We start from the raw sequence: 14224 nt of genomic DNA on the forward strand, positions 1-14224 counted from the left end.
GGACAAGTTCTCCTGCCAGTTAGGTGTTCCCAAGAGGTCAGGCCAGCGGGGAGGGACAGTAATGCAACTTGTATTATTATTCCTCCTTTGGGGTCCCAACTCTCAGCGTCTTATTTTTTCCTTTGGTGAGGGGTTGGCCCACACCTGGTGATGCTCAGAGGTTACTCCTGGCTATGCACTCAGAAATCACTCCTGGCTTGGGGGACCATGTGGGATGCCAGGGAATTAAACTGTGGTCTGTCCTAGGTTAGCGCATGCAAGGCAAATGCCCTACTGTTTGTGCCATCGCTCCTGCCCCAACTCTCAGCATCTCAACCCAACCCAGGGCTAAACTATTCTCCAGGTTTTTTTTTTGGGGGGGGGTTGTTTGCTTGATTGGTTTTTAGGTCACACCCAATGATGCTCAGGCATTACTCCTGGCTCTGCACTCAGGAATCACTCCTGGAAAACTCAGGGGATCCTAAGGGATGCCGGGGATCAAACCTGGGTGGGTCACGTGCAAGGCAAATGCCTTACCCACTGTGCTATCACTGCAACTCCTATTCTGGATTGGAGAAAATGCTCTTGTTTGGGGTCTCTGGAATCGCCAAAAACATGGACTTGTAGCAAGGGACACATACAGCCCTTGGCAGAGTTGAAAAAAAATTGACTCCTGACTGGAGAATATTGTGCTTGGTCATCAAACCTCTCTTACCCCCAGGCCAATACCTGTGTTTTCATGACATCTTAAAACTCAGGAGGAAATTCAGGTTCACCTCCTAAACCAAGAATTAGTCCTTAGTCCTGTTGTAAAAATACAATCTTCAGAGACCTTCTCCCTACAGAGAGACTTTGATTGTAACACTTTAAAATATGTTTCTGGGGAGCCCGGAGAGATAGCACAGCGGCGTTTGCCTTGCAAGCAGCCAATCCAGGACCAAAGGTGGTTGGTTCGAATCCCAGTGTCCCATATGGTCCCCCGTGCCTGCCAGGAGCTATTTCTGAGCAGACAGCCAGGAGTAACCCCTGAGCACTGCTGGGTGTGACCCAAAAACAAAAAAAAATATATAGATATATATAGTGTATATATAGTTTCTGGGCCAGAGTAATAGCACAATAGTAGGCCATTTGCCTTGCACATGGCCTACCCAGGATGGACCTGGATTCAATCCTCAGCATCCTATATGGTCCCCTGAGCCTGCCAGAAGCAGTTTCTGAGTAATCCCTGAACACTGCTGGTTGTGGCCCAAAAACCAAAAAATAAAATAAAATAAAATAGGGGCTAGAGGGGCCAACGTGGTGGCCCTAGAGGTAAGGTGTCTGCCTTGCCAGCGCTAGCCTAGGACGGACCAGGGTTCGATCCCCTGGTGCCCCAGATGGTCCCCCAAGCCAGGAGCGACTTCTGAGCGCATAGCCAGGAGTAACCCCTGAGCATCACCTGGTGTGGCCCAAAAACAAACAAAAAAATAGGGGCCGGAGAGTTAGCACAGTGGTGATCATTTTGTGTTTATCCCTCTCCCTTTGACTCATTTTGCTCAGCATAATACTTACCATATTGGGGCCCAAGTGATACACAGCAGCAAGGTGTTTGCCTTGCATTTGGCAAACCCAGGACAGGCCTGGTTTCAATTCCTTGCATCCCACGTGGTCCTCTGAGCCTGCCAGGAGTGATTTGTGAGTGCAGAGCCAAGAGTAATCCCTGAGTTCTGCCAGGTGTGGCCCAAAAACAAAACAAAACAAAAATACCATATTCATCCATATATGAGCAAATTTCATGACTTTGTTTTTCCTAACAGCTGCATAGAATTTCCTTTTGGTTTTGGGGTCACCTTTGGTGGTGCTCAGGGGTTACTCCTGACTTTGCATTCAAAAATTACTCCCGGCAGCCTCAGGGGACCATATGGGATGCTGGGAATTGAAGCCAGGTTGGCTGCATGCAAAGCAAATGCCCTCCTGTTGTGCTATTGCTCTGGCCCTCGAGCATTTATTTATGTGAAGAGATATGAGTAACCACTGAGCATCACCAGATACAGCCCCCAAAAATGTCAATTTTGGAGTTATTTTGTTTTAATAAATTAAGATTACTCAAGACTGGAGGGATAGTATAGCAGGTAAGATACAAGGAGAGTTCATAACCCTTTAATTAAATAATTGATATATTTATTATTTATAAATAATTATTTATTAAATAAGTAATAAATAAAATTTTTAAAAAGACTGAGGGAAAGAAACAAAAATATAAAAAATTTAAATCATGTGAAAAATAAAATAACTTAAAATTATGTGCCAATGCAGTTTAAAATTGTGTCCAATAACACCTTTAATTGAGCAAATAGTAGCCTTCAAATAGGTACAATTCATTGAAAATAAATATATACTAATAAATTGAAATTCAAAAGCCAAGGGGATAGAGCCTCCCCCACCCCACTCACCGCCAAAAAAAAAAAATCTCACAATTTCCTGGGCTGAGATTTTAAAGTTTTCAATAACGGGCAAGTCTTCACCCCCAAGACTGATGCTTCTTGGATGGCTGTCCACCCAACACATCTTTTCAGGGCCCCCTTGATGTCTCTGTTCCTGAGGCTGTAGATGAAGGGGTTTAGCATGGGGGTGACCACTGTGTACATCACTGAGGCAACTGCCATTGAGGACGAGCTGTGGGTAGTGTTGGAACTCAGGTAGACCCCGAGGACGGTGCAATAGAATAAGGCGACCACACAGAGGTGAGAGGCGCAGGTAGAAAACGCCTTATATTTGCCCTGAGCAGAGGAGATTCGGCAAATGGAAGAAATGATCCGTGAATAAGAGTAAGAGATGCCAGCCAGGGGACCGCCGGCCAAGATGGCAGTTGCAAAATACATCACTATGTCAGGAAGGAAAGTATCAGAACACGCCAGGCGGACCATCTGCTGTAGTTCGCAGAAGAAGTGGGGAATTTCTAGCTCGGTACAGAAGGACAAATTCAACACCATTAAACTTTGCAGCCAAGAATACACAGCACTGATGAGCCAGCCCCCCAGAACCAGCCATCCACAGAGCCGGGGGTTCATGATGACCGTGTAGTGCAGGGGGTGACAGATGGCCACATAACGGTCATAAGCCATGACGGTCAAGAGAAAATCATCCAACACACCCAAGAGGATAGCAAAGAACATCTGAGCAATGCAGCCTTCGAAGCTGATGGTGTGACTCTGCGTCCAGGTGTTCACCAGCATCTTGGGGACGGTGGTGGAGACAAAGCAGATGTCCACCAAGGACAGGTTGGCGAGGAAGAAGTACATGGGCGTGTGGAGATGGGGGTCAGAGCTGGTGGCCAGGATAATGAGTAGGTTCCCCAGCACTGTGATTAGATACATGGTCAGGAAAAAGCCCAAAATGAGGGGCTGTGTGCCTTCTTCCCTTGACAAGCCCTGGAGGAGAAATTCTGTGATGTGGGAATAATTTCCAGGTCCCATGTGGTAGTAGCTGTTGACTAGGAATGAAATATGGATGGAATTAATCTGGAAGAGATGGGTATTGCAAACCTCTGGGCTTGTTATTGTTTACATTTTGGAGTTTGGAGTTGGATGCGATTTTTTTTTTTTTTTTGCTTGTTTATTCATTTATGGACTACACCTGGCTTATTCTTAGCTCTGTGCTCAGGGATTACTCCTGGCCAGGATCAGAGGAACTATCTAAGATAGAGGCTGAACCAATCGTATGCAAGGCAAATGTTCCACCAGCTGTGCTATCACTCTTCCCTCCGCCATTGAATGTGGTTTTGTTTTGGTTTTGTATTTTTGGGGGAGCCACACCTGGAGGTGCTATAGGGTTATTCTGGGCTCTGCACTCAGAAATCGCTCCTGACAGGCTTGGGGGACCATATGGGATGGTGGGGATCGAACCTGGGTTCTTCCCGTGTTGGCTGCATGCAAGTAAAAAGCCTTACCACTGTGCTATCTTTCTGGGCCAGGTGCAATTTTTTTTTACTTTTTCTTTGATTTTTAGGCCACACCATCCCAAGACTTACTCCTGGCAGGAATAACTCAGGGCACCATATAAGGTGCCTGGTATTGAATTCAAGTTGGCCACAGGCAAGGCAAATGCCCTCCCCCCTGTCCTATTATTCCAGCTCCCCCCCCACCTTGAGCACCAACTTCTAAGATTCTTTCCACTTTGGCTCAGTATTTTTTTAAATATGTTATCGAGACCATTGTGCATTACAAGTCTATCACAGTTCAGGCATATAGTGGCAGTGAATTTGGGTCATTCCCACCACCATTGTTGACCTCCTCCACCAGAGTTCCCAGCATGCTTCCTATATCTCCACCCATAGTCCCTAGGACTACCAGTGTAACAGGTTCATTTTGTGTTTAGCTTGTTGTAGTTTGAGTCTCTTGATTCTATTTCATTGATGGCTCCATTTTACATCGCACTTTCCTTCTCTCTGCCTCCTCCATGGGCTTCCATTCCCCACAGTAAATTCTACCCAAAGATCCTAGGACTGCTTTGTTGTGGGGGGGGGCTCAATTATCTTTTTCATGCATTCAATCACTCTGGTGCAAGTTACTCATCGTTACAGGAGAACTTGGCAACATCTTGGTTTCCAGGTCTCTGATAACCTTAAATAAAGTTCTGCACTTTTTCCTCTTTCAACTTATCTCTCTCTGCATGTTGGGGTGATAGTACTGTAGGAAGAGTGCTTGCCTTGCATGCAGCTGACCCAACTTCAATTCCTGACATCCCATTGGGTCCCCAGAGCACTGCCAGGAATTATTTCTTTTTATATATATATACATATATTTTTATTTAAGCACCATGATTACAAACATGTTTGTAGTTGGGATTCAGTCATAAAACCCCCTTCATCAGTGCAATCTTCCCACTGCCAATGCCTCCATCTTCCTCCTCCCACACCCCCTGACTGTATTTAAGACAGGCATTCTATTTCTCTCACTCACTACCATTGTCATGATAATTGTCACTGTAGTTATTTCTCTAACTGCACTCACCATTCGTAGTAAGCTTCAGATCGTGGGCCAGTCCTTCCAGCCTTATCTCTACTGACTCTGGTTATTATTACAATAATGTCTTTTATTTTTCTTAAATCCCACAGATGAATGAGTCTATTCTGAGTCTATCTTTCTCCCTCTGACTTATTTCACTCAGCACAATAATTTCCATGTCTATCCATGTATAGGAAAATTTTATGACTTCATTTTTCCTGATGGACCAGAAGTGATTTCTGAGTGCAGAGCCAGGAGTTAACCTCTGTGCACAACTGGGTGTGGCAAAAAAATGACTTTTCTTCCCACCTTTCTTTCTCTCTTTCTCTGTCTCCTCTCTTGCTCTCCTTCTCTCTCTCTCTCTCTCTCTCTCTCTCTCTCTCTCTCTCTCTCTCTCTCTCTCTCTCTCTCTCTCTCTCTCTCTCTCACACACACACACACACACACACACACACTCTAATGTGACTCACCCAAGCAGATGGTTGAGCAAAAGGTGTCCTCGGTTGAAATCCAAGTATTGTCAGTTGACAATAGAGACTAGAATCTGTCACTGAGATAGATGGCAGGAAAGAAAGGAGTATCAGCCCCCAGGGCAAACCATACGACCAACCACTGTCCAGTTCAAGGTGGTAGGTTCCAGGGGTCCTTCAGCAGCAAAAGCGATATTTAGAGCTCCCCATGTTGGCTCATTAGAAATGGCTTTTCACCAAAATGCATCCCTCTGAGTGCTTCATTTCCTGTGGGGCCCAGAGTCTGACACAAAGGAAACTTGGCTCACAGAATCTTTACTCCCCAAAGGCCAAATTAGAGACTGTTTTTGGGTTTTGCTTTGTTTTTTGTTTTGTTTTGGGGACCACACTCAGCCATGCTCAAAACTGACTCCTGGCACTGCCCTCAGGGATCCCTCCTAGGGATGCCTAGGGGATCTTATGATATGCCAGCGATTGAAACCATGTCTGCCATATGCAAGGTAAATGCATTCCTTGCTGTATTATCACTCTGTATTATCCCCTTTTTTTTTTTTTTTTTTTTGGTTTTTGGGTCATACTCAGGGGCACTTGGGAGTTACTACTGACTTGCATCAGAAATTACTTAGAAGACAGTATGGGATACCAGGAATTGAATCCTTCATGCTATCTTTCACTCTGACAATCTTTTGGGGGAGCATACCCGGTGGCACTCAAAGGCTACTTCTAACTCTGCACTCAGAAATCATTCCTGGAAGGTTTGGGGGAACCATATAAATGCTGAAGATTGAACCTGGGTTGACCACCTGCAAGGCAAACATCCAACCCACTGTGCTATGTTTTTCTGACTCTTTTATTCCATCTCCTGAAATAATCTGCCTCTTCCATGTTCTATCAATCAATGTGTTCATGCTCACCCGAATCTAAGATTGGGGGCTCGGTTTGGAGTAGATATCATGGGTCTTTCAAAACATCAGTTCAGGGTATCATTGAGCATGGCAGCCACTCTGCGAAATCGTTTCTGTCGCCAGCACAGACAGGCCCACATGCCCACAACCATGTCTAAGGGACCTACTTGCAGTTGGCATCAATCTTGGCACCACCTACTTGTGTGTGGGTGTCTTCCAGCAAGGGAAAGTGAAAAGCATTGCTAATGATGAGGAAAATAGAGCTACCCCCAGCTACGTTGCCTGCACCCATACTGAGCGATTGATTGGCGATGCAGCAAAGAACTAAGTGGCAATGAAGATGAATCCCACCAATACAGTTTTTAATGTCAAGCATCTAATTGGACGTAAGTTTGATGCTGCTGTTGTCTGGTCTGATAAGAAGCACTGGCCCTTCATGATGGTGAATGACAAAGGCCGGCCCAAGGTTCGAGTAGAATGCAAGGGAGTAAGAGACCAGGAGTATCTATCTAGAGGAGGTGTTCTCCATGGTTCTGACAAAGATGAAAGAAATTACAGAAGCTTCCTTGGGAAGGTAAGTGACTTGAGCAGTTCTACAGAGGAACTGGGGAGGTGCAAGTAAGCTTTGGGTTAAGTGCAAATAGCACAGACCTTTCTTTTTTTTTGTTTTTGTTTTTGTTTTAGTTTTTGGGCCACACCCGGCGGTGCTCAGGGGTTACTCCTGGCTGTCTGCTCAGAAATAGCTCCTGGCAGGCATGGGGGACCATATGGGACACCGGGATTCGAACGAACCAACCACCTTTGGTCCTGGATCAGCTGCTTGCAAGGCAAACACCGCTGTGCTATCTTTCCGGGTCCGCACAGACCTTTCTTAATGTGATAAATGCAACATACTAGGTGAGTTACTGTCCACTTCCATGTGGAGTTCTATTGCTGATAACATGTTTTTGTTTTTGTTTTTGTTTTGTGGGAGGTCACACCCAGCAGTGCTCAGGGATTACTCCTGGCTCTGCACTCAGAAGTCGCTCCTGGCAGGCTCAGGGGACCATATGGGATACTGGGAATCAAACCACAGTTCGTCAGTGCTTGGGTCGGCTACTTGCGAGGCAAACGCCCTACCGCTGTGCTATCTTTATAAAATAATTGGTTTGGGGGGGTTTGAGGGTATGTCAGACCTGGTGGCACTCAGAGGTTACTCCTGGTTCTGCACTCAAAAAGTGCTCCTGGCAGGCTCGGGGACCATATGGGATGCCGGGAATAGAACCATCATCTGTCCTGGGTCGGCTGTGTGCAAGGCAAATATCCTATGCTGTGCTATCTCTTCGGCCCCTGTTTTTTTATTTTAGACTATTACCAATGCTGTCATTACAATATCTGCTTGTTTTGTTTTGGGGGGGGGGTTGTTGGTTTTCTTTTGAGGCCACACCTTCGGTGCTCAGGAGTTCCTCCTGGCTCTGAATTCAGAAATTGCTCCTGGCAGGCTCAGGGGATCATATGGGATTCCGGGATCGAACCCAGGTTCATCCTAGGTCGGCTGCATGCAAGACAAACCCCCTATCACTGTGTTATTGCTCCAGCCCACATTTGTGTTTTGGTTTTGGTTTTGGTTTTTAGTACCTTCTTATTTTAATGACTTGCAACATCAGGCTACCAAAGATGCCACAACCATTATTGGTCTCAATGTACTTCTGATCATCAACGAGCCAAATGCTGCTACCATTGCATATGGCTTGCACAAGAAGGCTGGAGCAGAAGGAACATGCTGATCTTTGGCTTGAGAGGAGGCCCTTTGGGTATATCAATACTAGCTATCAAAGGTGGTATCTTTGAGGTCAACTCAACCGTTGGAGATACCAACTTAGGAGGAGAAGATTTGGACAACCAAATGGCCAACCACTTTATTGCTAAGTTCAAGTGAATGCCTAAGAAGGACATGAGACCAGAGCCATAGCATAGTGGCAGGGCATTGCTTTTCATGCAGCTGACCTGGGACAGACCAGGGTTCAGTTCTCAGTATCCCGTATGGTCCCCTGAGCCTGCCAGGAGCAATTTCTGAGTGAAGAGCCAGAAGTAACCCCTGAGCACCACCAGGTGTGGCCCCAAAACCAAAAATAAATAAATAAATAAATAAATAAATAAATAAATAAATAATAAAAAATAAAAGCAGATGGGGCCAGAGTGGTGGCACAAGCTATAAGGCATATGCCTTGCTCACACTAGCCTAGGACGGATCATGGTTCAATTCCCCGGCGTCCCATATGATCCCCAAAGCCAGGAGTGATTTCTGAGCACATAGCCAGAAGTACCCCCAAATGTCACTGGGAGTGGCCGGAAAACAAACAAATAAATAAAAACCTAGCATAGCAGTAGAGCATACAAGGTTGACCTGGTTTGATTCCCAGCATTCCATATGGTCTTCTGAGCCTACTAAGAGTGATTAAGAGTGATTCCTGAGTGTAGATCTAGGAGTAACCCCTGAACATATCCTGGTATGACCCTAAATCAATATATATAGTACATATATATTACATATATATGCCTAGGAGTGCCTGGCATTTACCAACCCTAGTAATGTGAAATTCCAATATTGTTTACAACTATCATCTTGGACCAGAGTGATAGCACAGTGGCAGGGCCTTTGCCTTGCACACAGCTAACAAGAGAGGAACCTGGGTTCAGTCCTCAGTATCTCACATGGTCCCCCCAGCCTACCAGGAGTGATTTCTGAGCTTAGACCTAGGAGTAACCCTTGAGTGCCACTAGATGTGGTCCAAACATTAAAAAAAAAAAAGGGACATCAGTGAGAACAAGTGGACTGTGCACCATCTTTGCACTGTTTGTGAGAGAGCTAAACAGTCTGTCTTCAACCTGTCTTCAACCAACCAGACCAGTATTGAGACTGACTCACTCTATAAGGGAATCAACTTCTATATCTCTATCATCCGTGTGCAGTTTGAAGAATTGAATGCTGATCTGTTCCGGGGCACCCCGGATCCAGTAGGCACATCTGACCCAAAGGGCTGCCAAGCTGGACAAGTCCCAAATCCATGACATTGGCTCTACCCATATTCCCAAGATTCAGAACCTGCTGCAGAACTTCTTCAGTGAATAAAAGCATCAATCCTTTCGAGGCTGTAGCATATGGTGCAGTTGTCCAGGCAGCCATCCTGAAAATGTCCCAGATCCAATGCTTTGAGATGTGACTCCCCTCTCCCTGGGTGTTGAAGCTGCTGCTGGTGTCATGACTGTCCTCATCAAAGGCAATACAACCATTTCTACCAAGCAGACACAGACCTTCATGACCTATTCTGATGACCAGTCTGGTGTGCTTATGCAAGTTTATGAAGTCAAGTGTGCTCTGACCAAGGATAACAATCTGCTTGGCAAGTTTGAAGTCACAGGCATACCTCCTGCACCCCGAGATCAAGGTCCCTTTTGATATTGATGCCAATGGCATCCACAATGTATCTGCTGTGAACAAGAGTACGGGATAGGAAGCAACGAGAAAAGATGTCTTCCAAACATTCCCTCAAATTCTCTGCTTTCCATATGAAGACAACTGTTGAAAATAAGAAACTACCAGGCTGGGGCTGGAGTGGTGGCTCAGCAATAGGGTGTCTGCTTTGTATACGCTAACCTACGATGGACCACGGTTCAATCCTCTGGCATCCCATATGGTCCCCCAAGCCAGGAGTGGTTCCTGAGCACATAGCCAGGAGTAACCCCTTAGCATCACCGGGTGTGCACCCACCCAAAAAAGAAGAAAAGAAACTATCAGGCACAAATCAAAACAATAATGAGGTACCACAAAGACTGGTACACATCACAAACAACAAAAACTATCAGTGCCGGCAGGAAATGGAGAGAAAGGAAATCTCATTCACTGCTGGTGGGAATGCCGTCTTGTTCAACTTTTATGGAAAACAATATGGAGGTTCCTAAAAAAAAAAAAAACAACTGGAAATTGAGTTCCCATATGATCCAGCTATACCACTTCTGAGGATATACCCTAGGAACACAAAAACCCAATACAAAAATGCCTCTGCATGCCTATATTCATTGCAGCACTATTTACAATAGCCAGACTCTGGAAACAACCCAGATGCCTGACAACAGATGAGTGGCAAAAGAAACTGTGGTACATATACACAATGGAATACTAGACAGCCATCAGGAAAAATAAAGTCATTAAATTTTATATATGTAGATGGATATGGAAACTATTATGTTCAGTGAAGTAAGTCAGAGGGAAAGAGATAGACACAGAATAGTCTCACTCATCTGTGAGATTTAAGAAAAATAAAAGACGGGCCCGGAGAGATAGCACAGCGGTGTTTGCCTTGCAAGCAGCCAATCCAGGACCAAAGGTGGTTGGTTCGAATCCCGGTGTCCCATATGGTCCCCCGTGCCTGCCAGGAGCTATTTCTGAGCAGACAGCCAGGAGTAACCCCTGAGCACCGCCGGGTGTGACCCAAAAACCAAAACCAAAAAAAACAAACAAAGAAAAATAAAAGACATTATTGAAATAATGCCCAGAAACAATAGAGATGAGGACTGGAAGGACCGGCTCATGATATGAAGCTCACCACAAAGAGTGGTGAGTGCAGTTAGAGAAATAACTACACGGACAACTTTCATGACAATGGTAGTGAGTGAGAGAAATAGAATGTCTGTCTTGAATACAGTCAAGGGGTGCAGGAGGAGGGGGATGGGGGGTACTAGTGGTGGAAAGGTTACACTGGTGATGGGGGTGTTCTTTTTTATGACTGAAACCCAACTATAAATTTGTAATCATGTGTAATTATTTTGTAATCATGGTGCTTAAATAAAGACATATATATATATATATATATATATATATGTCTTTTTTTGGGTCACACGCAGCAGCGCTCAGGGGCTACTCCTGGCTCTATGCTCAGAAATCGCCCCTGGCTGGCACGGGGGACCATATGGGATGCCGGGATTCAAACCACCGTCCTTCTGTATGAAAGGCAAATGTCTTACCTCCATGCTATCTCTCCGGCCCCAAAGATATTTTTTTTTTAATGAAAGAGAAACTACAAGCAAGATTAATGATGAAGACCAACAGAAGATTCTGGACAAGTATAACGAGATCATCAACTGGTTTGATAAGAACTAGACTGCTAAGAAGGAAGAATTTGAACAGCAACAGAAAGAGCTGGAGAACATCTGCAACCCCATCATCACCAATCTGTACCAGAGTACTGGGGGCATGCCCGGAGAAATGCCGGGGGATTTCTGGAGGATTCCCATCTGGAGCAGCCTCCTCATGGCCAACCATTGAAGAGGTTGATTAAGCCTGCCTAAGCATACACATATAATATAGCATTGTTCCACACAAAACACTGAAGGACCCAAATTGGTAGCAATTCCATGGCTATTAAGTTATTGTCATAACTGGTCATTCTTGATATTTGAATATGAAACGTGTTGGACCAGAGCAATAACAACAGCAGTAGGGCCTTTGCCTTGCAAGCAGTCAAACTGGGCCAAACCCGGGTTCTAGCTCTGGCAAATTTGAGTGCAGAGCTAGGCCACTGGGTGTGGCCCAAAAACCAAAAGGAAAAAAAAAATAAGACATCACATGTACAGGAAAAGCAAATAAGCACTGCACTTTGTTTCTCTCTCTCTTTTTTTTTTTTTTTTTTTGGTTTTTAGGTCCACCCAGCTCAGACGTTATTCCTGGCTCTGTGCTCAGAAATTGCTCCTGGCAGGCTCAGTGGACCATATGGGATGCCGGGATTTGAACCACTGTCCTTCTGCATGCAAGGCAAATGCCTTACCTCCATGCTGATATAGCATGGCCCCAAGGAGCAATTTCTTTTTTTGCTTTATTTTTTTGGGTCATACCCAGCTTGCTCAGGGATTACTCCTGGCTCTATGCTCAAAAATCGCTCCTGGCAGGCTCGGGGGACCATATGGGATGCCGGGATTCGAACCACCATCCTTCTGTGTCTAAGGCAAATGCCTTACCGCTGTGCTATATCTCGGGCCCCCCCAAGGGGCGATTTCTGAGCATAGAGCCAAGAGTAACCCCTGAGTGCTGCTGGGTGTGACCCCAAAAAAAAATCAGAGCTTGAGCTCAGAGTATAGCATAGTGGGAGGGCATTTGCCTTGCACACGACTGACCCATATTCAATCCCCGGCATACCAGGCATGATTTCTCAGCACAGTGCTAGGAGTAATCTTTGAGCACTGCCGAGTGTGGCCCCAAAACAAAAAAATAAATAGATAGATAAATAAATAAATAAATAAATAAATAAATAAATAAATAAATAAATAAATAAATAAATAAAAGAGAGAGCTTGAGGCCAAAGCAATAGTATAGTAGGGTTCTATCTCCAGCATTCCATAGGGTATGCCAAGCCCACCAGGAGTGATTCTCCTAAGTGCAGAGCCAGGAGTAATCTCTGAATACTGCCAGATGTGACTCAAAAACCAAACTAATAATAATAGCAAGTTCGGTTGGGGGATGTTGTTTGCTTTTTGGGCCATACCTGGCGACGCTCAAGGGTTACTCCTGGCTCTATGCTCAGAAGTCAATTCTAGCAGGCTCGGGGACCAAATGGGATGCCGGGAATTGAACCCAGGTCTGTCCCTGTAGACAGAGTGGAAGGCAAATGCCCTACCGCTGTGCTATCACTCTCACAAGATGAAGTTGTGTGCAGAATCCAACAACACATGGTCCCCACCCATCACAGTTAGGAGCATCCTCCTAGGGCAGAGCTGAAAATAGCCCCAACCCCCATCCTAGGTGGTCCCCAGACAAAAATGAAACATCACAGTTTTCGTGTCATTATACACTCACTGGTGATGAGTGAGACATAAGGTTTGAGTAAGATGTAGTTCCACTTCTGCCACTAGGTGGAGCCAATCAATTCCAAGACCACGTAGAGAAAGGTAGAGAAAGAGCTTTATTTTTTTCCAGTTTATTGATTGATTGATTGATTTGGGGGCCACACTCGGTAATGCTCAGGGGTTACTCTGCGCTCAGAAATAGCTCCTGGCAAGCTCGGGGGGACTGTATGGGATGCTGGGGATCAAACCCGGGTTTGTTCTGGGTTAGCTGCATGCAAGGCAAATGCCCTACTGCTGTGCCATCGATCCGGCCCTGAGAAAGAGCTTATTGGTGACATGTCAGCAGGGTGAGAGACAGTGGCCTCACATCCAAAAGCCATCTAGTCTGCAGTTTCACAGGAGGATTAGATAGGAAAAGAACAGGGAACTTGGGGATGGAGAGATAGCAGAGCGGGCAGGGCATTTGCCCGCAAGGTGGCTGACCCGGGGTTTGATCTCCGCAACCCATAAGGTCTCTAAGCACCTCCAGGAGTGATTCCTGAGTGCATTGCCAGGAGTCAGTCCTGAGCATCTCCAGGTGTGACCCAGAAAAGGAAAGTACAGATATTCCCCAAACACAAAATCATTAATTCAGAAAAAGGCAAGTGTGGGGCTGGAGTAAGCCTTGAGCTTGGATGGAAGGAAGGAAGGAAGGAAGGAAGGAAGGAAGGAAGGAAGGAAGGAAGGAAGGAAGGAAGGAAGGAAGGAAGGAAGGAAGGAAGGAAGGAAGGAAGGAAGGAAGGAAGGAAGGAGAGGAGGAAGGAAGGAGGGGAGGGAGGAAGAAAATTGGGAGGGAGGGGAGAAAGGAAGGGGGAAGGAAGGAAGGAAGGAAGGAAGGAAGGAAGGAAGGAAGGAAGGAAGGAAGGAAGGAAGGAAGGAAGGAAGGAAGGAAGGAAGGAAGGAAAGAGGGAGGGAGGGAGGGAGGGAAGGAAGGGAAGGAAGGGAAGGGAAGGGAAGGGAAGGGAGGAGAAGGGAAGGGAAGGAAAGGAAGGAAGGATAAAGAAATAGAGACAGAGGGAGTGGAAAG

General features: G+C 45.7%; 1 protein-coding gene and 1 pseudogene across 1 annotated transcript; one reads left to right on the plus strand and one right to left on the minus strand.

Annotated features, from left to right (window-relative positions):
- Positions 1-2429: 2429 nt before the first annotated feature.
- LOC126030148 (olfactory receptor 7A17-like) lies at positions 2430-3434 on the minus strand. The gene has a single exon (XM_049788332.1). The coding sequence runs from the start codon at positions 3432-3434 to the stop codon at positions 2430-2432; it is 1005 nt and encodes a 334-aa protein (XP_049644289.1).
- Positions 3435-6489: 3055 nt separating this feature from the next.
- On the plus strand, positions 6490-11657 carry LOC126029661 (heat shock cognate 71 kDa protein-like; annotated as a pseudogene).
- The last annotated feature ends 2567 nt before the right edge of the window (positions 11658-14224 follow it).

Source organism: Suncus etruscus, chromosome 15, assembly GCF_024139225.1.
Source record: "Suncus etruscus isolate mSunEtr1 chromosome 15, mSunEtr1.pri.cur, whole genome shotgun sequence".
Taxonomy (NCBI): domain Eukaryota; kingdom Metazoa; phylum Chordata; class Mammalia; order Eulipotyphla; family Soricidae; genus Suncus; species Suncus etruscus.